A 27,500-nucleotide genomic window follows, 5' to 3' on the forward strand; every position below is an offset into this window, starting at 1 on the left:
TGTGAGTGAAATATATCTCCCAGGACATATTTTTGGTAGTCTTTGCATCTTTTGTTTTGATAACAATATTTGGGAGTAGTGATTAATAGTTGACTTATTTTTGCAGTCAGGTAGGATGACTGAAATGAATGCTTTTAATTATTAATAAGCTTGAATGCAATCATAGTTAGATTACAGCTGATAACATAACGTGACATTACATATGTAGGAGATATCCTTTCTTCAATGTACGAGACTCATTGGGGGTTTTAGTTTCAACTTCACAGAATTTGGGTATTTGTCCAAACATGGAGATAGTGATATTAACAAACATTGATGCATTTTTAATTTGACTGCATAAGTATATTTAGTTTTTATAAATAGAAGGATATAACAACAGATACTCTTCTAGAGTGTTGACATACGTCCAATAGGTTACATGGTGATCTAAGAACTTAATCTATTATTTAGAATTATCATCTTTGGTATTTGCACAAAAGACATTTAACAAATAATTCTCAACGTTTTAGCTCTCTTTGTGAGATTAATTGTTCATTTATTTTCAAACCTAATGAAAATAATGGCAATGTAGGATATAAACAAATGTTTATTAAGATTCTTAAAAACATCAAAACAATAAAGAGTGCAAACGTGTCAACAAATAATAAAGTTGAATTAATTGTAATCTCTTTAATCTTTAACATCTCATATCACAACAGTTAACGTGGTTCCTTCTGTACATGCAAATATAATATATGCAAATTATGATATCCTAAAGATCAGTAAAAGTTACATAAGTATTTTTTTCTGTAACCAACAGGGTCTTTCTAAAATTCAATTGATTTACAAGCCGTCACTACTTTTATTATGTACCATGCCCTAAACTAATTATCTTTTCTAAAATCTTAGATTGTTCTGCTACGATTCATAAATTGATGAAATATAATCTGTATAAGATGTTTATATAATAATGAACTATTTCAATGCTTAACAGACATCTGGTGGAGGAAAGTCGTCCCAGGAAATCATCGAAGACCTTGCTGCTGACATCCTTCACAAGGTTCCACAAAACTTCAACTTGGATGAGATTCAGGTTTGTTGTAACATTTGATTCAAATACAAGAGTTGCTTGTGCTGAAAAAGTGGCGCTTAAAATAACGTCCATTTGTTCTATATTTTAGTGGTGCCATAGAATATCTCTGTCTTCTTTCATAGTCTATCTTTTTATATATAAAATGTAGAAAATATTAATTTCAAAACTATTTTCAATTTTTCAGCAAGTTTGGCAATAGCAAAACCCATTGTCGAATAAAACGATTTTTTGTTGTTGAAACAATTGCGCATTAACCCAGAATTGTGCAGTTATATGAATCGAATCTCTCCTTTTTATTTCGTTCGCGTTCGGTGTCGGTTCATGTCATGTCCGCAAAGGTCATCGTTTTAAAAAAATCTATTGCTTCGTATCTTCATACCACTGGAGTACAAATAGGTCTCATTTGCTTACATGGGCTTATGTGGTTAAAAGCTGGAAATCATGATCAACAAATTGAAGGTTTTTTTCACTGTCACTGTGGCACTGTGACAAATATATTCTGTTCAATTGATATCCGAGATGGATTTGTCCCATTTAAAGGCGGTGTATGACGATCTGGTCATTTTCCGGTAGAGGAAAATGTTATTAATATTTTTAAAAATTGAGCTTTATATAGCGCAATATCCACTAAATGTGCTCAACGCGCTTTACAAGGGGTCTCTGGTCAATAGCAACATTTAACATGTAGGACAGGACATGCCATTTGGGTTAATGTTCTTCCAACCAATCTGTTCAAGGCTTACCTTTGTATTCCTTTAAATGCGTATATTGGAAACCTTGAACCAGTCAATTGCCGTACTTTAGAAAAAGTCTTGTTTAAAAGTTTGGCCAGAAATCTCGTCCTTCAAATATCGATCGATTTAAATGACCCACATCTTGGCAAAAAAACTCCCAAACCTTGGACCTCTCAAAGTCTCCCTAAAGTCCCAGATTTAAGAATTTTTGCCAAGATGATGGCCATTTTAATCGATCTAAATTTGAAGGACGAGTTTTCTGACCAAAATTTTAAATGCAAGTTTTCCCATAGTATGGCAATTAACTTGTTAACGTGCACAGATTATCAGCATAACATTTTTTTTGGGTCTCCCCAGACTAAATTCAAAGTGATGTACATGGAGTCGATGAACACTGTTCTAATTCAAGAGCTGATCCGATTCAACCGCCTCATCAAGGTGGTAAGGACCAGTCTACAGGATATTCGTAAGGCCATTATGGGGCTGGTCGTGATGTCAGCCGAACTGGAGGACGTTTTTGATAGCATGATGGTTGGAAAGGTAATAATAATCTACTAGAGCTAGAGCTTTTATATAGCGCAATATCCACTAAATCTGCTCAAAGCATTTTACAAAGATATTTTTGATAAATAAAATAAAATGAAATTCCCCTTATTCGTCCCAATGGGAAATTAACTTTTAGGATATATTTCAAGGGAAGACTGGAATAACCCAGGCGTCAGCTGCAGTGCAGGTTGAAGTAACTTTCTGAAGGCCACACGTCGAGCTTGTTACATTCTGAGGGTACCGATAGCTCAGTTGGTAGAATATCGCAATATTTTTTCCGACCTCCCTGTCCACCCTGCAGTGGTTGGGCAGTCGGGTCTGTTAGATTTAGCAGAAAGTACTTTGCGATAGACTAGCGTCCTATCTAAAGAGAGGCTTAACTCCGGCTCTATGGGCCTAATGGATCTGAAGGACTACTATTTTTAGATGTAAAACTGTATCAATTTCAAATTATCAGGTTTTCATCTTTGACCACTATTTGATCTCTCTCTCTCTCTCTCTCTCTCTCTCTCTCTCTCTCTCTCTCTCTCCCCCCCCCCCCCACGCCATTGTTCACTTCCATATTTTCAAAACATGTCCGTATTTCTCAATTCATTGTTCAGGTTCCAGGAATGTGGATGGCAAAGTCTTATCCGTCTTTGAAACCTCTAGGCAGTTACGTCACTGATCTGCTGGCTAGACTGGCGTTCTTTAAGGTATCGTTTTAGGCCATAGTAAAATGGCATATTATTATATCAAAAAGTTCATTACCCTACACTTGACCTTACTTGAATATGATAATACAATTTCATAAGTCAAAGTCCTATATTTATAATTCATTAGGCAGGATCCTTTTGTTTCATAAGTATTATTGATGGATGGTTTATTACAATTTAGGCAATCATATCTATATCTTGTGACCAACGTTGTTCAGATATTTTATTTTGACAATTTAGAGGTCAGGTATATGTCCCATTACCAAATTTCTAATGTTATAATGGACTCACTAAAATTTTAATTTAGGCTAGTTTCTTAATATTGGTTGCATCATCATCATCATCATCATCATCATCATCATCATCATCATCATCATCATCATCATCATCATCATCATCATCATCATAATCATCAACAACACCATCATCATCATCATCATCATCATCATCATCATCATCATCATCATCATCATTATCATCATCATCATCATCATTATCATCATCATTATCAAAATCATCATCAATATCATCATCAACATCATCATCATCATTATCATCGCCATCATCATCATCATCAACAACAACAACAACAACACCATCATCACCTTAATAAAACCAACAACTCTTCCTCATCCTTCCACTGACAGGAGTGGATAAATGGAGGCACACCCACCATTTTCTGGATTTCCGGTTTTTACTTCACCCAATCATTCTTGACTGGCGTCCTCCAAAACTACGCCAGGAGATTCAAAATTCCCATCGACCATTTAGGCTTCGAATTCGAAGTCACCAAGTACGAGACGAATGTGCCACAAAAACCAGTAAGCTTTCAAATTCTCTCTCAACCCTTCAACCACACAGGATGTCCATAAAGTCTGGACACATAGGATAGTTGAATATTTTTGGTATATAATTAAAATTAAGTTTTATTTTCACTATTTTGCGGCTATGTGGCCTAGTGGTATGACACTCGCTTTCGGATTGGAAGGTCCTGGGTTCGAGCCTCGCGCTCGGCGCATAGTTGAGTCTTTGGAAAAGGCTATTTACTCACATTCTCTCACCTTACTCTGGTGTAAAATGAGTACCTGGTCGTTAACAGCGTTGTCTTTGTCCGGAAAAATTGTAATATCGCCAAACAGGCGTCATGTCCCGTCCTACATGTTAAATGTTGCTGTTGACCAGGGACCCCTTGTAAAGCGCTTTGAGCACATTTAGTGGATATTGCGCTATATAAAGCTCAATTATTATAACTATTATTATTTATTTTATTCAAATAATCTCTTCAATATGAGGGCCATCATTTGCAATGCAAATGTCATTGCGCTACACAAAATGTGCATGAACTCGATGCAATAAATTTTGAACACTATTTTGAAACATATTTAACTTTTCTGTGTCCAGACTTTACGGACACTCTGTACTCGTGGGCTTTAAAAAAAAAAACTTTATTTCGATTTCTATTATTTATCTGGTAATGTAAACAGACTTTTTATTCTGACCAAGAAATTATTTGTAGCGATGTGTCCTAGTTTTTATGTCGTCAGAGTCGCATTTCTGCAACAACTAACTTTAGGTTTATTGAACAGGATAAGCAAGCCTTAACGTGATTTTGCTAAGACGCCCAGTTTGTCCCACAAATGGCAATGTAGGTTAAAATAAATAAATAAATAAAATCCCCTTTACTCATCCCATAGGGGAAATTTGTCTCTAGGGTCTATTCCAAGGGAAGACTGATATAACGCAGGCGTCAGCAGCAGTGCAGTGCCGCAAACTGAGCTAGGGCGAGGTGACTTGCTCAAGGCCACACACGCAGCGGGTAATCGAACTTGGTACCTTACGGGTACAAAGCGAAGACCGTACCGTCTCATTAGAACACCTGTTTCTAGAGCACTTTGTACTAATGAGTGAATGTATTTGGTGCCTCATTCATATTTTGATTGGGGACAAAATCAAATTTACAAGGACGGAAGCACACATCTAATCGCTTGCTTGCAGTAGTCATTCAGAGCCATTAGGCTCATGGAGCCGGAGTTTATCCCAATTTCTATACCATGAAAGGGACAATAGCAATTGTTTGCTACCCTCTGGATTAAACGCCAGTCTATCGCAAAGTAATTTCCACCAGATCTAACAGAACCAGCTACCCAATCACTGATGGGTGGACAGGGGGTCAGACAAAATATCGACTGCACCTGGGATCGATCTCGGTCTCTTTACTTGTGTAGCGAGTGCTCTAACAACTGAACCACTGGGACCCCAATCGGTTGAATGAGTTGGTGTCATTTGTGATATTCGTTTACTCACGTCAAGCATTGAGAAATGTTTGTTACGTCTAAGTTGTCTTAATAATAGTATTCAATTTGTTGGACACAACTAAGGGACAGAATCGGTGACAAACGCATTCCTCTAATAGAAACATCAAATACTCCAGTCAATTGATTTTGCCAAAATTAGAGTTGTCAGATTGTTTAATGTGTTTGATATTTTGTTATAAAACCTATTCAAATATTCATTATATAAACCAATCTGGCAACTCTACAAGGCAGCTCGTGTGTTCCATGTCAGAATCTAAGTATGATGGTAGCTAATATTATTTTTTCACTGATTTCCTTGTAAATCAAATCATATTCCTGGAATTTTTACTTGCTAAATCAACCGTTTGTTTAAGGTGCAAATGAAATAGTCTCCTGATGTAAATAATTTTCGCTGTAAAAATGCTCAATAAAAGTGTTCCTGTTTAAAAATTTGACCAGAAAACTCGTCCTTCAAATATCGATCGATATAAATGACCCTCATCTTAGCAAAAACTCAAAACACTTTTTGCAGCCTGATTTTTGGGATTATAAAATGCTTGTATTGAGTTAATACCCTCGTGACACTAATACAAAAGAGAAGTCACGTGATTGATTTTGGTTTGCAAATCTGACAACTCACATTTACACATTTCTTTTTTTAAATTTCATTTTAATTTCTTGTGCGGCTTTATGGTCTTGTGGTATGACACTCGCTTTTAGATTGGAGGATTCTGGGGTCGAGCCTCGCTCGGCGCATAGTTGAGTCCTTAGAAACGATTCTTCACTTGCATTCCCTCACCGTACTCATGTATAAAATGAGTACCTGGCCGTCAACCGAGTTGTCTCTGTCTGAAAAGTTATAATATCGCCTGACTTACTTGACTTGACTTAGATGCCTTTCGCGTCTCGACCGAAAGATCGGGTCGCCTTGGCTGTTTCCAGTATTTCCTGTGTGAGGTGTCTCCAATATTGCCGGTCCTCTGCTAGGGTTCTCAGATTTTCAAGGTCCCCTGCCGTTATGAGACTAATGCTTTGTCCAAGTGTTGTGAGGTTTTTGTTTAGGATCACGGGGAGTGTTGTGATCGGTCTTCCTCTGAAAAGGTTCCCGTGTTTTTGGAAGTATCCCGACATGGCTTGGTTTGCTGGTATGTTTTTGTCCCTGCGTAGTATGTGACCGAAAAGTTGCCATCGTTGTTGTAAAATGTCAAGGGAGATTGGTCTTTCTTTTGTGATCTTATAGAGTGATTCATTTGAGATCTTTTTGGGGTATTTGATGTCCAGTACCCTTCTTAGCTGTGTGCGATGGAAGGCATCCAGATGTTCTTCTTCGGATTTTGTCAACGCCCAAGTGCCGCAGTTATACAGAAGTACCGGTTTTACAAGAGCATGGTACAGTTTCAGTTTGGTTTTTCTCTTTATTTTGTCACCTCTAATCCATACATTGGTGAGTTTACTGAGTGCGGCGTTTGATAGCTGTTTTCTTCTTTGTACATCCTCGGTGTCTCCAATTAGTGAGCCGACTTTCTTTGTTCTTTTCCATTCCTCTTTGTTCCTCGATATTGTTGTAAATTCGGTTTTATTGGCATTGACTTGGAGGTTATATTTCATGAGGGTATTTTGTATGATGTCTATATTTGCTGGTGTTGATCCAATAAAATCGACATCATCTGCATAGGCGATTTCTCTAGGGATTGCATTCTCAATATGAGTCGTTGGTTTTGGAATGACTTTTCGAACTTCTTTCAGAGCGTGTTCTAAGTATATTGTGAACAGAATCGGGCTCAGACTATCTCTTTGGGGGGTCCCGATGTTACTTTCGAACTGCGTCTGTTTTGTGGCCCCGTATATCCTTGGTTGTATCTTTGTATTGCTGAGGAGAAATCGGATTATTCGGAGCTCGTCTTCGTCTACTATTTCTGTTAATATCTCCAAAAGTTTTCCTCTGTCGATCGTATCAAAGGCTGCGGACATATCGATTCCGGATATTGTTATGGATATGTTTTCTTTGAGTGCCTTTGCTGCCAACCATTTATGTGTCCATACAACGTCCGATGTGCTTCGGTCTTGGCGAAACCCGCTTTGGCTATGTGATAGATAATTTTCTATTTTCGGTCTAATTCTGTTGAGGACAATAGTTGACAGTGTTTTTCTTATGGTATTCAGTAATGTTATTGGGCGCAGGTTGTTTACGGGTCCTTTCGTTTTTCCTGGTTTTTGTATTGTAATTAGGACACCGCTGTTTATGTCCCAGTCTTTGTGTGTTGAGAATGTTTTGTTCATTATGTTTGCAATGCTCAGATCCAGGGAGAGGGTACCGCATTTCAGCAATTCAGCGGGAATTTCATCTTCGCCTGGGGATCTGTTATTGTTTAGGCACTTTATGCTATTTCTAACTTCAGTTGTTGTGATGCGGTTGTTTAGGTCTCTAGGGTTTCCTGAGAAGGGCGATATTTGTGAGACTTGTTTGTGAAATTTTTGTTTGTGAAATATATCGCCTAACAGGCGTAATAATGTCTCGTTCTACATGTTACGTGTTGCTGTTGGTCAGAGGCCCTTTGTAAAGCGCTTTGAGCTCAGTTAGTGGATATTGCGCTATGTAAAAGCTCTAATTTTTTTTCAGAATATGTAACCAAATTTTATATATTACCTTTACCTAATTCAGGTTACTGGTGCATACATTCGTGGGCTGTTTATTGAAGGGGCCCGATGGTGCCGTAAGACACATGTCCTAGCGGAAAGCTTGCCCAAAATCTTATATGACACAATACCAGTGGTGAGTTGTTTTTCTTTCTCCTTTATTCATTTTCATGCCCTGTTGATTTCTGTGGCTTAATGCAAGGTACTGATGGGTCATATTTTCATTTCTAAAAAGAAACTCACAACATTGCCATCCGGAAATATAACGGACCAACACACAAAACTTTGTGTAATCTGGAACGTTTATAGTCTGGTTAATACAGTTTAGTGAGAATTACTCATAAACACGGATGGCAAAAATAAAAACAAACCAATAACAAAGACCTGAGTGACGTCATCTTCATTTTATCTATTGAACAATGTCTCAAACCTTCACAGCACACTCTTTGATAATGCAAGACTATTTTTGAAATTATAATATCAGGTAGGAGATTATTTAAGACTCCCAAAAAGTTTCAGTAGGGGAAGTCACGTCATCTTAATAAACGGAAGACTTCTAAATTCAGGTTTTCGTCCAAACGACCCATCGATCACATGGTTTGTTTATATCCAACGACTGGATACTATTCAATAAAAATAAACACGTTGCTTTGTGTATGGAAATTGGATTCAATAGTCTGGTGTCACGTCGCCCAGCAACGGCAGCCATCGTGGTTCTAAACAAAGAAAATCTGTACTTTTTATTCTTCATGCTGGCTAGAACTTTTCATATGTCTTGTGATCAGAATGTGCAAAAGTCAAAACATAATCAGATTTATAATGTCTTTTTCCCTCTGGAAACGCTTTTATGCTCGTCGGAGAAATATTTCATACGGGCGTCCGCCATTGTTCCGATAGTTTAGAGCCAGTTACTAAGTCACCATGCGTCATTACGAGGGAAGTGACGTTACAGCCGTTGAAGAGTATTGTAAACATACACATATGTCACGTTCAACAAAATTACAAATCGTGATGTTAGATAGTAAGCAAACTGTGAACACTTTTCATTATGTAGGTCACTTCGAGCACATTTTGCAATTTGATCATTGACCTCGAGCACGTGGAAAGGTAACATAGATCATCCCCATTGATATATGAAGTATAGAGAGTTCGAAGATGACGTCATTCATGTGTTTGTTATTGTTTTTTTGCCATCCGCGTTTATGAGTAATACTCACTGAACTGTATTAACCTGACTATAAACGTTCATGGATACACACAGTTTTGTGTGTTGGTCCGTTATACTTCCGGATAGAAATGTTATGAGCTTCTTAGCCAAGCGCATACTATCTATAAGTTTTCTGAACAACTTGAAAAATATATTATATCAGAATAGCACTATGGAAAATGGTTCTCGCTGTGATCTGTGCCTTTTGTTACTATGCTTCTAATCTACATATCGATGGCGTCGCGCGCAAACCGTCTAAGTCCGCGATCGGCATGAAATCGTTTTATTGGCTTAATTCATTCTATACCCTACGATACACCATGTCTATTAATATCTAAGAAAACAGGGAACTCTAAATTGGCGAATTTGACATGTGATCAAACCGTACAAGTCCATTGGGTCTTTAAATTGCCAGTCTCAAAAAGTCTATCTCCGTTGTGATTCCTTCTTGAATGTTTCAACGTCATGTGATTGGTCTCAGTTACAACAATGCCTTTTCCTCAACTTGATGAGTTTAAAAAAAAAATCTAAGCCAATAGCATCATCGTTTAAATCATAGACTGGCTCATGAATTTATTTGATCTTTTTAATAATGTATCATTTATCATAACATCGTACTCTCATTTCTTGATATTGATATTGAGAGGTATACTTCAAATGTAATGTTACACTGTTGGCATAATGAAATACACCCAAGAAAAAAAATGATTCTTAAAATTCTCTAAAAGTTATTAAAAGACATGGACTGATATTGCTCTAATAGCTTTTGTTCTCTGTCATTATTGAAGATAATTAGCTCACTTGTTTTGTTTTACTTATGTCAACTGCTTAACGTCATGCTGCCTTACAGCCGTGGTAAACGAATGCTTCAACTCGGTTTAGAGACTCAGAAGCAAGCCAAAAGACGAAAGCTTCTTGAATCACCTGATGTGCAATTGCACAGAGAAACCCTTCAGCCTTTTCAGGACATTCTGAATCTATCTGTCTCGGAATTCATTGATGTACAATCTGACATGGATATTTAGTTTAGTATTGATGAAGAAATGTTTAACTTTTGTAATATTAGTAGTGGTGAGATGGAGAGTGAAAGCGGTAAAGAAGGTGATGGGATGGACAGTGAGAGGATCAGAAATGATGAGGTGGAGAGAGACAGGGAAAAGATGATGAGGTGTACAGCGGTATGGTGTAAGATGAGGTGGACAGTAACAGTGGAGCTGGAGGTAGGGTGGAAGATAATGAGGTGGACAATGACCATATTAGGTTGGAAGGTTAAGATGTAGACAGTGACCACGGTAGGGTGGAAAGTGAAGATGTGGACAGTGGGGAATACGATGAGGTGGACAGAGTAGGATGGAAGGGGATGAAGTGTGAGGGAACCAAAAGTAGAAAAATCTCGAAGAAATATTTGAACAAACGCTTAACGGAGCAAGGCAAGGCTTATGTTGGCAGAAGATTAGACAATGAGTCAAATAAATCTGTTCAATCTTGAAAATAGGCAGTCTCAATGGGGGGTCGATGCTCGTGTAAAGCACAGTATCACCAATGCAAGAAGATAAATGACGAAGACCGAAGCAAGATATTTAATGAGGTGTGGCAGTGGATGAGTTGGGATGAGAGGAATGTGTACAGCGTGTGCTACTTGTTCCTGTACTGAAAGCTTCTGCACTGTATACTAAACTAAACTGCAGGTGCATAATTAGTACTCAATTTATAATTTAGTGACTGGTGACTGTCTTTCCTGTCTCTGGAACGAGACAGTAGGGACATTCACTGCTAATGAGTTTGCGACATGTTTATATGAGTTTCACGAATAAAAAAGATCATTTTGATATAGTGACCGTGATCTCTGATGACCCCACTTATCAAAACTGTAACCATGTGTTAGCCACAGCTCTGAGATTGTTTTGCATCAAATATGAAAAGATTTTGGTGTAAAAATTCTTGGACCGGGGTTACACGCAAATGAGGTGGATAGCGTACATGCGACAGTTGAAAGACAACTGAAGAATGCTCACGTCTCTTTACATCTTGATTACGTGCAATTGATAAGGTCAGCAAGAAGGAAGCCACGTACCTATCAAGTTAAGTACTTGAAATTCCAATTCTTCAAATACTTTGAAACATTTGGCACAGAAGAGATTAAAAGTATTAACCCTGGAGCTGGGGGAAAAGTCACAGACATTTGTGCCTTAAAATAGTATCCTTTTGGGTCAATTCATTTTTAATTTAATTTTCCAGAGGATTGGGTAAATCTCAAATTAGGGCGTGGGGATCAACTCCCTTCCAGTAATAAATCGTTTTTCTAATGAATGTTTCAATTGTGAGTTATTATCTGTTACACAATTCACTTTAATAAATCAATCTGAAAATGAATTTAAAGTTATTTTGCAATTTTATATCAAGTGTTTCAAGGACGGACACTACATGTTCCCATGCTAAATACTTCAACTGGGGTCTCCCGCTTGATCCCTTTCTTTTGGGTGTTCAAAAGAGGGGGGGGGGGGGGTTCGCAGCTTCTAAGGACAAGATCATTGTAAAACGTCTGTCATTTACTTTCCACCGTCCAATAGAATAATTTCCTCAAGCACTTTCTTCTATTCTTTAAGCTTCCTGTGAGTGTTAGACGGTACTTTTATAATCTACTGTGTCGACTGACTATTGATGTAGGGTTTGTGCAAATCGGATACGTAAAGTGATAATAAAACATTCCACTTATATAGCGATCATCCGCGAATACCCTAAGCGCTTCACGATTTACTCCCCCTGGTTGAAAACAGACACAGAACACAATGGAAATGACACAACGTTAGTTAGGCGTCTTACAATTATTCGGACAAAGACGGAGCTGTCCTTATGGCCAGGTCCTTAACGTGCCTTAATTGAGGACACAACACCCAGCAAAGACAAACACAAATGGTAACCCATCTGGTCATTCAGCACGTCTGTGGAAGCTTGAGCTTCATTTAAGACGAGACTCACTGACCACCGAGCTAGGTTCCACAATTCTAAAAAATTGCTTGATTCCCCACTGGTCACTTAGTTTTTAAAAGATATAAATCGAAAAACAAACGTATTGCAAGTTGAAATAACCAGTCTTACAATGTCCATACGTATTGCAAGATGCAATAACCCACGCACAATCCATCCAAGTCCCATGCGAAGGACCACAACTCTCGTTCACAAACCGTCTAAGTCAACAACACATCAAACCGTCTAAGTCAGTGACACTTTGTCGACGTGCAAAACGTACAAGTCCGATAAATAATGAATGCACAATAAAAGAACCAAAATTATGGTATCAGTGATTGTATTAAGTCATAATTGGCTTGAATTAGCCTATTAAAATCTGAAATTGATATTTCATTTACCAATTAACGGTTTTATCGCTCTCCTGAAAAACTACCTCTTCTGGACATAGACGGTTTGCGCGCGACGCCATCGATATGATTCTCGACTTATGTCTAGGTTATTTACGAACATTGTGAGTTTTTTTTTTTGTTTTTTTTTTTTTGCATCCAAGATTATAGTGTGATTAGTTTTATTTGTATCTACACTGTTAGTCTACAATATTTCTGACTTTTACTTTGCTTTCATTTCACAATTGGTAAAAAAAATATGACTTAACCCTCTCCATACCAACTATAGGAAACTCGTCAAATTCGTTACGATACCAACATTTTTCTTATTCAAATTTCACCATAAAATTTTTAAAAATTGAACAGTGTGTTGTTGGCATGTTTTACTGAAGAAATAATATATGTTTTGAATGATAAAAATAATATTTCTGTGTTATTTGGATGTGAAGTTTTTGGGAAAATCATAAAAATGGCTGGTAAAGAGAGAGTTAACTTAATATCTTTATTGGCAAAACGACTAAAGTAAACTTTGAATTTGAACTATGTCAATCTGCCAACATTAATAATTTTTCCTTAAATTTCGACCACAGATTTGGCTTAAACCAGGTGAAAGAAGCAAGTTTGAGGAGAAGAATTATTATCATTGTCCAGGTGAGTGAAATAAGCCTAAGAGAACTCATGATTTCATCAAAACTTTACTAACAATAAGAGAATGAGAATAGCGGAAGAGTAGAGTCCCTTGATTAGACGTCACCGGCGGAAAAGTTATTTTTAAACAAACCATCTTTTATTTTTAATTTGTAGTCTACATCATATTTTGTTAACATTTCATAATGGAGAAAAGTAAAGAAAAGATCTACGTTGATTATGATATGCATTTTTGTACAGAAATATGAATAATAAATTTTGTATTCGGAGCGGCTTGGCTTCTAGTTGGTTTGTTTACAAATACCTTTTTCGCCGGTGACGTCCAATCAAGGGACGTTACTCTTCCGCTAATCTCATTCCTTATAGGAGAGGTATGATTCCCAGAATACAGATTCATGCTGGTACTGTTTAATAATAGCAGTGATTTCATGCATGGAATTTCGTTTTCTCTATACCCACTGACTATCAATGAATGAGGTGCCAGATAAATAAGGAGAAGACTTTCAAAGCTTGCTAAGTCGCGTTTTCATCCTTTAGAGAAAATTATTTGTCATTGATTTAGTAATTTCAAGAGGTAAAATACTTGTTTTGGTGTGCCTCATAGAACAATATCCTGAGTGTTTTTATATTTTATATTTTCTCTCGTTACTTTAAATAACAATAGAAAATAGAATTGAAACTTCAATTTAATGACAGTTAATGTGAACGTTTCGGAATTCCCATTTGTCAACAAAACACTAAAGATGAATGATGGATTAACGACGCCATTCTCTCATCTCTCATTTGTTTTTAGTGTTCCATTCATCGTGTTTTGTTGATAAAGGGAAAACCCCAAACGTCCACATTACCTGTCTTCGTTGATTAAATTGAAATTTCCATTCCATTTCCTATTGTTATTTCTTTCTTTCTTTGTGTGGCTATGTGGTCTTGTGGTACGGTACTCGCTTTCGGGTCGAAAGGCCCTAGGTTCGAGCCTCGCTCGGCGCATAGTTGAGTCCTTGGAGACGGCTCTTTACTCACATTCTTCTCATGAGTACATGGCTGATAACAGCGTTGTCTCTGTCGGAAAAAATGTAATATCGCCTAACAGGCGTCATGTCTCGTCCTACATGTTAAGTGTTGCTGTTGGCCAGGGACCCATTGTAACGCGTTTTGAGCACGTTTACTGGATTTTGCACTAGATATATAAAAGTATATAAACTGTTATTTATTTGAGCTTCGAGCAGCAACATTTTCATTTTCTAGTGTTTATAAGATGTCCAATATATTGCTTGAGAGTAACTTATTTTCTATCTGGATGTAACTCAGTAGGTTTTGCCGGCCAACTTTCTCAAATACACTTTGATTGTTTTAACCGTGGCAATCCTTACCAACTATAGGAAAATCGTCACATTCGTTACGATACAATCAACATTTTTCTTTTTCAAATTTCTTTTGTACATCATACAATTTAAAGATAATGAACAGTGTATTTGTAGAGCATGTTTTGCTAAAGAAATTACGTATCGGAAGAACTTTACTGCTATTGTGTTTGATTGGTAAAAAATCTATTTTAGCGTTAGTTGGGTGTGAAGTTTTGGGGGAAAATCCTGAAAATGGCTGGCAAGGAGAGGGTTAATGACGAAGATGGTGGTTTTTATTTGTGTTTTTTTTTTTGGTGTGTGTGTGTTGGGGGGGGGGGGGGGCTGTATTTTAACATTAACGGGGATAATAGATTCATTTCAGAGTCCATTTGATATTCTAAGACTATTACTATCTTCTATATTAATGGGTCAGCCTGGCTCAGTCGTACGGTCTTTACTTCGTACCCAAAAGGTACCGAGTTCGAATACCCGCTGCGCTGTGTGGCCTTGAGTACGTCACCTCGCCCCAGCTCATTTTGCGGCACTGGCCTGCGACTGACGCGTTGGTTATTCCATTCTTCCCTTGGAATAGACCCTATAGACAAATGTCCCCTATGGGACGAATAAAGGAAATTTTATTTATTATTGATTTTATTAGTAGTGTCACTTCTAATCCGATATCGTCACTCTCAATGTATTCGTTCCCAGTTTACAAGACAAGCGCCAGACGCGGTGTGTTATCGACAACAGGTCATTCTACCAACTATGTCCTAACCATGTCGTTGCCTAGCGACAAGAACGAGAACCATTGGGTCAATCGAGGCGTCGCCATGTTGTGTCAGTTGGATGATTAAGACCCACGCATGTCAAGGTTGAATTTATTCATCATCATATCTTTCAATAGGATTCAATAGTCTGATGTCACGTCCGCCCAGCAACAAGCAGCTTGGTTCTAAACAAAGAAAATCGGTACTTTTTATTCTCCATGCTGGCTAGACCGTTTTCACGTGTCATGTGATCAGAAGGTGAAAAAGTCAAAACATGATCAGATTAATAATGTTTTTCTCCTCTGGACACACTTTTATGCTCGTTGGAGAAGTATTTCATAAGGGGATCCGCTATTGTTCTGATCGTTTAGAACCAGTTGCTAAGTTACTATGCGTCATTACGAGGGAAGTGACGTCACGACTGTTGAAGGCTATTACAACCACAGACCTCAATAGAGAATTAATTGTGATTTAATTAATATAGAATTAATTGTGATTTCATTAATAGAGAATTAATTGTGTTTTCATTAATAGAGAATTAATTGTGATGCGACTCAGGCTTTATTGAATGAAACCCATGTCCCTTTTATATCAATAAAAACTATATGAAAAGAACGACCTCCCTTCCTGTATATATGTCATGTTGGTCCAGATGTTGAAAATCAAATATGGAATAAAAGCGATTAGAATTACAAAAGCTGTGACCTTCGTACTGTGAGAAATTCATTTCATTTTTCTGAAAAAAGCAGACAGATTCAATTTTAAATTCCAAATTTAGACCAAACAGTCAGTTTTTAGTTTCTGATTTACGCCATAAAACCTGATTGAGAAGGTGGACCAGATATGGCGATATGTGGTGTAGACGTAAATACAGACGTAAATCACTGATTGATTTTTAATGATATACAAGAGTTACACAGACCAAGTAGATCTCCCCCCCGCCCCCTCACCTCCCGTTTTCCTTTCAGTCATTTCCTGTCTTAACTTAAAAGCAAACAAAAGAAGGAAATGAATGTTAGATACCGTTTTTTTTTTTGAAATTTCTCAGATCATCTCAATAATATTTCTTCAATTAAAAAAAAAAACACACAAACATGACCAGATAATAAAATTCCATTGGTTAGTCATTGTAATATTTATCTAATATTTTGTATTTGTTGTTGTTGTGAATAATTTTCACTGACTAGGCAGTCAGTTTGTTGTTATCAAATACTTATCATCAAGGCTGTGATAATAAGCAGATTTATTACTTAAGACACAAAAGTATTAAGATTCACTAAATTGGAAGATACAAAATACAAAATCTGAAATATATAAATTGGGTTGATTCTATTTGCATGGTGTCTATAGCAATTCCAGATTCAATGCATACATGTAGTAATTTTATACTACCACGAAATGGGAGATGATATTTTTTTCCATAAATCATCTCTCTGTTATGCACTGTATTATGTTTTCTTTATATATTATATGATTTGTAAAACATTTTGAGTGTATTCCTATTAGTGGGGACCTGTGCTTGTGTCAAGGTGAGGCTTTTAGGTGATCTCAAACTAAGTACTTTGATGGTGTGCTCTTGGAATCTACATCTGTTTCCTATTTGAACCAATTCCCCATTGTCTTGCCTTTTCCAGGGTACTTTTATTGTAATTCTAGAACTTTTTACTATATCTTTGTCTTCTTCTTTTTACTGGCGCTGATATGACCTTAAAGTGCTGCAAGCGCCGTAAAACCCTTAAAAACAAAAGAAACTACCAGGAAATCACAAATGTTTGATGTAAACTGTACCTCGCTCATTCACTCACACTTAATCCTCTCCGACCCTGCTGGCACTTGAGGCGGCACAAGGGATCTCTACCTGGTACATGGTTCTGTCAGCTGTTATTCTTGGAGTCACCCCGCTCGAAGGACTGTCCTCTCTGCTTTAACTCACTCAATCCTAGAGATTTTTGCTACTTTTCAAAATTTGAAAAATATATATTAAAAATGAGTATGTACATAGATAGTTTTATTCAACTACCATTAACATGCAAAAACTTAAATCATTAGCTTTGATACTACGCCTATAATTTGTCTCAGAAAAATGTAATAAATTATAGGCACGAGGTAAAAGTAACCCTGATAAACTACGGATATAGTCGGTGTTAGGGTTTAGTGAGTTACGTAGTCCTTCACCACGGTACGACACCAGATCTCCAAGGGGGACAGTCCGTCTGACTTCTTCTTTCCTCGGGGTGGAACCTTCAATGTCAATGTTTCGGTAGGTCTGCGACAGACATGCCCCCAAAATTGCCATCTCCTCAGTTTTAATGAAACTCCCATGACTTGTTTTCAAGATTTCCAATCTTTATGATTTACTTAAAAGTTATAATATGGTATATTTTATTAATGTTATATGAACTTATTTCCCGTCCGATGATAATTGTTATGATAAAATGTTATCCAAACATTCCCTTTTATTGTATTTTAGCATCAGCGCTCACATTCACATAGATATTTAATGTATATAATTAATTAAACCTGACTTACTTTTAGATTCTACGCACGCATTGATTTATATTTATGATTTTCCATGTGATATGTCTCATTTCAATTGTGATATGTAAAAACAACTTATTTATTTGAAAATACTTATACCTGTATGTATCACTGAAACTGTAATACAGAGACGAGGAACGTCTGGGGTGGCAATAGGGAATGAGATTAGCGGAAGAGTAGCGTCCCTTGATTGGACGTCACCGGCGGAAAAGGTATTAGAGAGAGAATGTCATGTTGATTGTGCGCATGCGTCTCTCGTCCTCGCTTCCGGTGAAAGCGGCTTGAGACACTTCACGGAAAGCGAGGACGAGAGAGACGCATGCGCAAAACCAAATTGACGTTTCTCTGTAAGGTGACGTCCAATGAAGGGACGTTACTCTTCCGCTAATCTTATTCTCTATAGGGTTTTAATAACAGATGATGCGTAACTATGTCAGGTCGTGTCAAGTCGGTAAACATCATCTCACTCATACTGTTTATTTATAATAATAATACGAATTAAATTGGATTCAGTAGTCTGATGTCACGCCGCCCGGCAACGGCGGCCATTTTGGTTCTAAACAAAGAAAATCATTACTTTTTATTCTTCATGCTGGCTAGAACTTTTCATATGCCGTGTGATCAGAATGTGTAAAAGTCAAAGTATGATCAAATTTATATTTTTCCCCCCTCTGGATAGGCTTTTGTGCTCGCCGGAGAAATATTTCATACCGGCGTCCGCCATTGTTCCGATAGTTTAGAGTCAGTGTTACTAAGTTACCAAGCGTCATTAGGAAGGAAGTGACGTTACGACTGTTGAAGCGTATTGGCTCAGGTTTTCGCAGCTTTCTATCTTCAGTCTGTGTGATCACTTTTCACGAAATTCTCTCTAACAGACAATAAACGTTTAGGTTTACAAACAGTTTGTCTTCTTGTACGATTGATATGGCGTGTAGAAATGGTGTGTACTTTAATTAACACATACCATCATCATATCTTGTCGCGCCAGTGAGTCAGCCAGTCCCGGGCAGTCTGGTTGCATTCCCTCAGGTCAGCATTGGTGCAGTGAGGTCCCAGCGAGCATTCGGACAGGATGTGGTCCATGGTCTGTCTGGGGTGACCGCATGGGCATTCAGTGCCCGGTGAGATTTTCCATTTAAAGAGGTTGGTGGCGGTGTTTCCCACCTTTGCTCTAGCTCTGTTCAGCGCCACCCATTCTTTTCTTTTGAGGTCTGTGCCTGCTGGGAGCTTTTCTGTTGGGGGCTGGAGGGCATCGTTTGCTGTCTTGTCCCATTCTACCCATTTGTCCAGGCGGAAGAATGCTGAGTGGTCTGGGTGAAGGCTCTCTACTGTGAGGAAGCTTTTTCTTGATTTGAGCCTGCTTTTGGGGCAATTGTGGTCATGAAGGGGGTGTCTCTGGTCCATTTCCTGTTTGTATTTTTGTATTTGGGCATGAGCTTCCCTCCGGATGTGTGGTGGGGCTATTCCTGCTGCACGGTAGACCAGTGGTAATGGTGTTGCTCTCAGCTGGCCCGTTATGATCCGGCAGGCGTTGTTGAGCTCGGGGTCTAGCTTGGAGGCATGGCATGATCGGGCCCATACAGCTGAGCAGTACTCCGCAGTTGAGTAGCTGAGGGCCAATGCTGTGGTCCTTAGAGTTTTAGGGTCAGTTCCCCAGTTCATGTTTGCCAGCTTTCCAAGGAGGGCATTACGCGTGGACACTTTTGCCTTGGTCTTCCTCACGTGTTCTCTGAAGGACAGAGTCCGATCAAGCGTCACTCCGAGGTACACTGGGTGGTAGTTGTACTCTAATGTCTGGCCATTCCACTTGATGTTAAGTTTTTTGTGGGCTTGGTGGTTGTTGAGGTGAAATGCACACACTTGTGTTTTCCCTGGGTTGGCGTTCAGCGAGTTTTTAGTGTAGTACTTTGTAAGGGTGTCTAGGGCATTTGTCAGTCTGCTCTCGATTGGTTGGAAGGACACATCCTGTGTTGCGAGGCATAGGTCATCAGCATATATGAATCGGCGGATATTTGGGAACTCAGGCTGATCATTTGTATATATGTTGAAAAGTGTTGGAGCTAGCACTGATCCTTGGGGAAGACCATTCTTCTGGGTGCGCCACCTGCTCTTCCGGCCATCCATTTCAACAAAGAAGCGCCTGTTTTCGAGAAGTGACTGGATAATATTTACAATTTTCTTATTCTTTATCATTTTAGCCACTTTGAGGAGTAGGATCTTGTGATTCACTGTGTCATAGGCTGCAGTGAGGTCGACGAAGACTGTGCCAGTGACCCGTTTTGTCTCAAACCCATCTTCTATGAATTGTGTAAGGTTAAGAAGTTGACCACATGTTGACCGTCCTGGTCGGAATCCAGCCTGGTCTGGAGACAGTTGTTCGTCTAGACTGGGTGACATGCGGGACATAACCATTCGCTCAAATAGCTTGTATGCGATGCACAGGAGGGAAATCGGGCGATAGCTTTTCTTGGATTTTGGATCTTTCCCCGGTTTCAGTAGGGCGACTACTCTTGCTTTCCTCCATGCACTTGGCAGCCTGTTTGTCCTTGCGCATACATTGAAGAGGTCCAATAGCCAGGATAGGGTTCTCGGGCCAAAGTGTTGAATCATCTCAGTTGTGATTCCATCCAGTCCAGATGCTTTTCCTGCCTTCAGATGGGACAAGGCCTCTAGTAGCTCCTCCAGGGTAAAAGAGTCAAGATGATCTTCACTATCCTTGAGGGCTTTGTCCATTTCACGTTTCAGGGCTTTTAGTTGGCCTCGTGCTTTCTTGGCTGGTTTCCCATTCAGTAGAAGCTGATGTGCTACTTGGTCAGGTGTTACTGCAGCCACTCTTGTCTGGGTATTTTTGTCATTATTCAGTTTGAAATTGTAGTCCAGGCCTTTTTGCTGTTTAGGGTCATATTGGTGGAGGTTATTAATTCCTTCCATCTTTCCGATCTTTCATCGGCTATCATTGATGTGAGTTCTTCACCCAGTTCTAGGGTTTCTTCACTGAAAGGATCCACCTTGTATGATTCAATGTATCTTTCATATAGTTTATTGCTTTCATCTTGGAGACATGGAATATAACTTTTTCGGCATCCTCTGGGGATGTTTTTCTTTGCAACTTTCCATATGAGTGTTCTAAAGTCGTCGTATCTCTGTGGGTCACTTTTTATATTGGTGATCTTATTGTCTAAATCTTTAGTAAAGTTTTCCCAATTTGCTTTTCTAAAATTGAATCGTGGTATCGCATTTGATTCGAGGGCTTTAACAGCTGGTTTGATGCTGATGGTAATAGGCCTGTGTTGAGATTTCGGTATAGGCTCACCTACAGTCCTTTCAAAGTTTGAGAAGTGTTGAGAGGATATGAATGCCAGGTCCGGATTGTAACCTTTCTTCCACCGGGCACTCATAAAGGTTTTCTTGTCTTTGGGGTTATGGAGGATTGTGAGGTCATTGCCGGCCGCCCATTCCTCAACAGCATCTCCGTCAAGGTTATTTTGCTCATATCCCCATATAGTGTTATGGCTGTTAAAATCTCCAATGATCAGAGTTGGTTTTCTATCGGATAGATTCATTTGGGGCCACTTGAATGGGGTTAATGGAGGTTTGTACACAGATATGATGGTAATCAGTGTTGTTTCTACTCTGAGAATCTCAATGTCATTTTCTGAGTGATCATCGCTTTTCAGTATGGTAGATTTTTCTCGAGTGTACATGGCACTTCCATATTTTGGGTGTTCGTGGTGTATTACTAGTTGCATGCCAGGTATGCAAGGTGGTTTTGAGTCTTTGTGGGTTTCCTGTAAGCAAATTATATCTGCTTTTAGCTCTGTCAGTATCTTGCATTTGGTATGGGAGATTCCTTCTGTGTTGAAACTTACAACATTGAAGTTTTCCATTGTCTGGGCCGAGGGGCTATCCTTTTACCGCCCAATTTATTCTCTCTGGTCGCGTAGTGTAGCAATCAGTCTCCTTCAGAGAAGGATTACAGGAGCACGACGTGAACGTTTGCTACTTGCTCCTAACACATACCATCGATACTCAAGTGCATTGATTACTGACTTCACATGGAAAACTCACATACAGAAGTAGCTCCTAAGTTTCTTATCTCGATGCTGTCATTGTAGTCTCTGATAACACACTCTTCTATTACCCTGATAAATGTCTCATACATTAAATAGATAATCACGAGTTATATAAATTATTACATATTGAAAATGAAACTCCTAAACCGATGTCAAACAGACATTTAATAGAGAAGATCAAATTTTGAATACTGTTGATTGAGGTCAAAGAAAATGAAAATAGAACGTATTTTAAAGGTCTTTCTCTAGTCTTTTTAGATTTCATGTATAATATTGAAGTATTTGTTAATTTGTTGTTTGCCGAAGAAGACTTTTGAACCTGAAACTTCCTTATTTTGTATTTATTGTACTATTTCACAACTGAAGCTGAAGTATTAAACTCCAATGTTATCTCCCCCCCCCCAATATTTGCGATTATTATAGAACAATATTGCAGTAGTCTGAAATAATAAAGACATTTTAAGAATCTTTGTCAGAAAACTCGTTTTCTGGTCAATTTTTTTTTAAATTATTTTTTTTTTTAGAGTACAGCAAAACAGACGATGAATTGCGTTTGGTTTAAATAACACATAAAATTGCCAGCCGGATATAACACACCAACACACAAAAGAATAGGTAACCTTAAACTTTTATAGATAGAATGAAGATGATATCACTCGAGTCTTTGTTATAGTTTTTTGCCATCCACGTTTATGGGTTATTTTCACTTAACTGTAGTGTCCAGACTATAGATAGAATGACGATGACGTCATTCGGGTCTGTGTTATTGGGTTTTTTTTGGCCATCCGCGTTTATAAGTAATTCTCACTAAACTATATTAACCAGACTATAAACGTTTACGGTTACACATAGTTTTGTGTGTTGGTCGTTATACTTCCGGGTGGCAAGTTGTGAGCTTCTTAGCCAAGCGCACTATATATATATATATATATATATATATATATATATATATATATATATATATATATATATAAATATATGTAACTGTTAAATAACTTATTTATTTTAAATTATGTAACTTGTCTAAAGCACTTTGAGCACGTTTAGTGGATTTTGCGCTATATAAATGCTGACGTTTTTTAAAAGTTAAAAATCTCAGTAGCTGGTATAACCCACTGTAAGAGCAGATTAAAATATTAGGTGATGCGCTATTTGTGAATATTTATTTATTTATATTTAGAGAGGTATGATGTCTCTTATCCTCACTTATAATTCATTGTAGTAAATCTAACAATTTTCCCCATGACATTTGATTGGTCTATTCTGAAATCTAAATTATGGAATAATATTAACCCTTATATAATATACAATGAAATTGATTAAAAGCAAAGTCGGACTGTGATAATACATAACTATGAAATCAACTCATAATATTGTTTGTGTTGTTTTATTCGAATTTTATTTTCTCTGTTTAGTTCTCCCACTCGTGTGGGAGGCCCTTTTTTTCTTTTTCCTGTGGGGTTATGTACTCTAGTGGTATGACACTGGCTTTCGGATCGGAAGGTCCTGGGTTCGAGCGACGCTCGGCGCATAGGTAGTTGAGTCCGTGGAAAAGGCTCTTTACTCACATTCTCTCACAGTACTCAGGTGTAAAATGATTACCTGGCCGTTGACAGCTTTGTCTCTGTCAGAAAAAAGAGATTGTAATATCGCCTAACATGCGTCATGTCTTGTTCTACATGTTACGTGTTGCGGTTGGTCAGGGACCTTTTGTAAAGCTCTCTGAGCTAAGTCTAAGTCAGTGTCAGTGCATAGTTTCTCACAGCCTCGGGGAGAAAAGAATTAAAATGTCTTTATTTCTTTGTGACACAGTGCAAAAGACGACCGCTTCCTTTGCTGAATTGAATCTCTTCGTGTAGTGGATGGGATCCGTCTCTAATGACTTTGTTGATTTTTTCATTACATGATTTCAGATAAAAATAGTCAAAGTCTAAAATTGAAGGGCATTTTAGCATTTTCTGGCAGTGTTTCAAAACTTTGTCGATCTTCAACTTTACAGATCTTTTGTTATTCCCACCCCAGGCTGGCAAACAGTAGCGTAGTACACTGATAATGCATGTGTCATAAAACAGAAAAAGCAGCCGATTGTCCAAATTCACTCTATTGAGTTTTCTTAGAAAATACATTCTAGTTTTAAGCTTTTTGATGGGACTGGTGGACTGTTTTGTCCACTCTAACTTCTCGTCAACGACAACCCCAAGATACTTATATTCTTCTACTCTTTCAACAATTTCATATTTTATAATAATGGGGTTGTGACCATCTCCAGCTGCCCTAAAGTCAATGATCAATTCTTTTGTTTTTTTTTCACATTTAGCTGGAGATGGCTTTCTTCGCACCTATCAACAACTATGGATATCGACTGTGTATAGTTCACAATATCAGCTTCTGTGAGGATTAAAGCCTGAATTGCTGTATCGTCTGCATATTTTAAGAAAATGATATTAGAAAAATTGCTTACACAGTCAATTTTATAAATAGAAAAAAAGGAAGGGAGCAAGAACCGTTCCTTGTGGAGCACCCGTGTTGATGGATATGGTTGATGAATCAATTACCAAATTGTCTGTGCGGACCGACACATATTGTGATCTTTCTGTCAAATAATTTAAAATCCACAGAGCGATGTTAGCACTGACGTTCATGTGTAGTAGTTTTGGTATGAGGCGATGAGGTTGAATCAGCGACATCTATAGATAGATATATGAAGTCCTAGGGTTGAATGGTATTAAACGCACTCGGAAAGTCGACGAATAATAATTCCTAATATTATATGCCTTCGGTATGTCGAGGTTTTTGTATGCATTTTGGGTGAAATGGAGTATTGCGTCGTCCACTCTGCGTTTTGCTTTATATGCTTATTGGTGGTTAACTAGATGAGTTTCGCATTGTGGAAGAAACAGTCCTTGTATGACCCTTTCAAGGCATTTCATAAGAATTGGAGTCAAGGCAACAGGTCTAAAGTAATTAATTTCATTTGCTGAAGGTGTCTTGGGCACGGGTACAATTTTTTACGTCTTCCATTGTGTTGGTATTTCCCCTGAGCTCAACGATTTATTGTAGATGACACAGAAAATGAGGACAATTGTGAAGTATACGTTTTGAGTAGTGATACCGAGATGACATCTGGTTGGTGCTCTTTTTCTGAAGTTAAATTTTCAGAAGTTGCTTTATTTCTTCACTGTGGTCATGACAATCGAACCGAGCGTAGAACTGGTTAAGTTGGTCGAGATACTCTTTTTTTCCTTCCCTTTCCCCATGTCGATTTTTGCACGTTTTGTTCGTCTTATTTGCTGCGTTCGCCGAATGTTGTTCATGTCTGGACCGTAGCCACAGACTAGGGAGCAGACCAGACAACAGCCACTATTTAGTGGCTAATCGTCCCTGGTTGCATAACATAAAAAAGAAAATGGCGGCGCTCGACCTCTCGTGTTCAGATTCTTTGAGTTCCCTATATGGCCATGTCAGTCATGTAGACATCCTTTGATGATATAAGCCTTTGATGTCTGCAGTCGCCTTTTCGTTTTCTACGGTCACTCATGGCTAAACAGCCGTCAACAATGAACTGAACCATCGTTGAAACACTGGAAGACGCTCATGGCATAGTTGCGTCACAATCACCACGTTGCTGAATATATTATCTAGGCACGGTTGATAGGTAAAAAAGCCAAATTATGTTCTAGTTACATTTGAAACAAACAAAGTATATCACTGATCTCGTCTCATTGAGATATAAAGAATGATATAAAAATCAAAAAAATCGGCCGAAAAATAAAAAAAAGTTGCTAAAAAAAAGCTAAAGTAACAAAAGAAATTTTTAAAATCAAATTTATTCGTAAAACAGTTGGTTTTCAACCGATTTTTTTCTGAAATAAGGACCATGTTCTTTTTTCAAGCTGATTTCAACAATGTGACTTTCAATTTCCTCAGAATTATATTTTTTACTTTTAGATTTTAGCTTTTAGACCTACTCAAAAAGATGTTATATTCCTTGCGTAACAATAGCGTAATACACCGACGGTAAGATTCACAATTCTACACGAATGGACGGTGGCGGCATATCAAAGATGTGTACCAAATTTATTTACCAACTACTTTTCTTAGTGCTAAAATTACAAAGTAATAATTTCGCGTCAGAAAAAATCTCTTTATTACAATAAAATTGATACCACGAATGACAAAATCGCCCCACAAATAAGGGAGTTATAAATTATTCATAATATTTTTTAAAATTTATTAATATAAACCCGATCATTGGAGCCAAGTCTAAATGTACAAGTAAAAGTGTAGTTTAATTTGTCTAATTTGGTTTATCATCATAAACCTTGCATTTTTTTTCTATTTTCCTTCTACAAATCAAGGTTAATCGAGCTCAGTCAAAGACATAAATATAGAGATTAAATCGCACAGCATCCCTGGTTTCATATAAAAGAAAATGGCGGCGCTCGACCTCTCTCTAGCCACTTTTGACGACGTTTTCCTACCTGTTGTCCCCTCTAGTCCTGAATTCTCTATGACCGTAGCCATCGTTAACTTATAGCCTGGCACAAGAACCCTCCAGGACTTACAGTTAGACTTCATTTTTAAGGTTTGTGCATTGTGTAGTGAGTTGGCGTTGTTAGAGCTCAAGGCAACAAGTGATTCCATTGGTTGACCTATTGAATTCATCTCACGATTTGTTACATTTTGCGGCAAAATTCATGTCTTTTGACGTCATTTTTTGGTCAGTGCCAGGAATAAATAACAATGTGAAATTGAATGTAAGCTTCATTTTAATTACTACTACTACTACTACTACTACTACTACTACTACTACTACTACTACTACTACTACTACTACTACTACTACTACTACTACTACTATTGCTAAAAGTACTACTGTTGCTTCTGCTGCTGCTACTGCCACTAATGATTATACTTATACCGACATCCCTTAATTTTTGTATTTATTTCAAATTCCATTGTATTTATTTTACAACAATAGTGTTCACATTTCACTTTCTAAACTGCATAACACAGTTCCTCTCCGCTTCCCCTCTTTTTACATAATTTATTGCGCACCTTTTAGAAATATATATTGCTCTATTTTAATTCGTTCTTCCTTATAAAGGACCGTACTATTTCCTTCCCATCAATGTTTTGTTTATTTATCGTAACAACACCACTACCACATTATCTCATTCATCTGTAGTGTTTCATTCATCCTGTTTTGTTGATAAAGGGGAAACCCGAAACGTTTATTTTATCTGTTTTTGTAATTAAATTGAAGCTTACATTCTTCTCCTTCTTCTTCTTCGTTCCTCCGAAGCTTACATTCAATTTCACATTGTTATATATTTCTTCGAGCTTCGAGCAGCAACATTTACATTGGTCAGCGTTAGGCTATGTCTAGATCCCCCATTACGTTTATGAAGGCGACGGCTTGAGAGTGAGTTATAAATCCTATATTTTGATTGGTCAAATATCCACTGATTAATGATAAAACGCTAAAATGCAGCATATTAGCAGAAATATAACACTTAGATAGGCATGTCAACTACAATATTCTCCAGGGTTCGAGCCTCGCGCTCGGCGCACAGTCCTTGGAAAAGGC

At 37.9% G+C, this 27,500-nt stretch overlaps 1 protein-coding gene across 1 annotated transcript in view; it reads left to right on the forward strand.

The window, feature by feature from the left end:
- Positions 1 to 17,120, forward strand: part of LOC144974579 (dynein axonemal heavy chain 3-like) — a 216,277-nt gene extending 199,157 nt beyond the window's left edge. The window contains 7 exon segments of the mRNA XM_078917583.1: positions 974 to 1,072; positions 2,164 to 2,346; positions 2,955 to 3,047; positions 3,695 to 3,868; positions 8,004 to 8,114; positions 13,132 to 13,192; positions 15,241 to 17,120. Of these exon segments, the coding sequence (XP_078773709.1) occupies positions 974 to 1,072; positions 2,164 to 2,346; positions 2,955 to 3,047; positions 3,695 to 3,868; positions 8,004 to 8,114; positions 13,132 to 13,192; positions 15,241 to 15,386 (867 nt within the window). The 3' untranslated portion in view covers positions 15,387 to 17,120.
- Positions 17,121 to 27,500: the final 10,380 nt, after the last annotated feature.

The sequence above is a fragment of the Berghia stephanieae genome, chromosome 6 (assembly GCF_034508935.2).
Source record: "Berghia stephanieae isolate SIO BIC M18660-M18661 chromosome 6, UCSD_Bste_1.3, whole genome shotgun sequence".
In the NCBI taxonomy this organism is placed as follows: domain Eukaryota; kingdom Metazoa; phylum Mollusca; class Gastropoda; order Nudibranchia; family Aeolidiidae; genus Berghia; species Berghia stephanieae.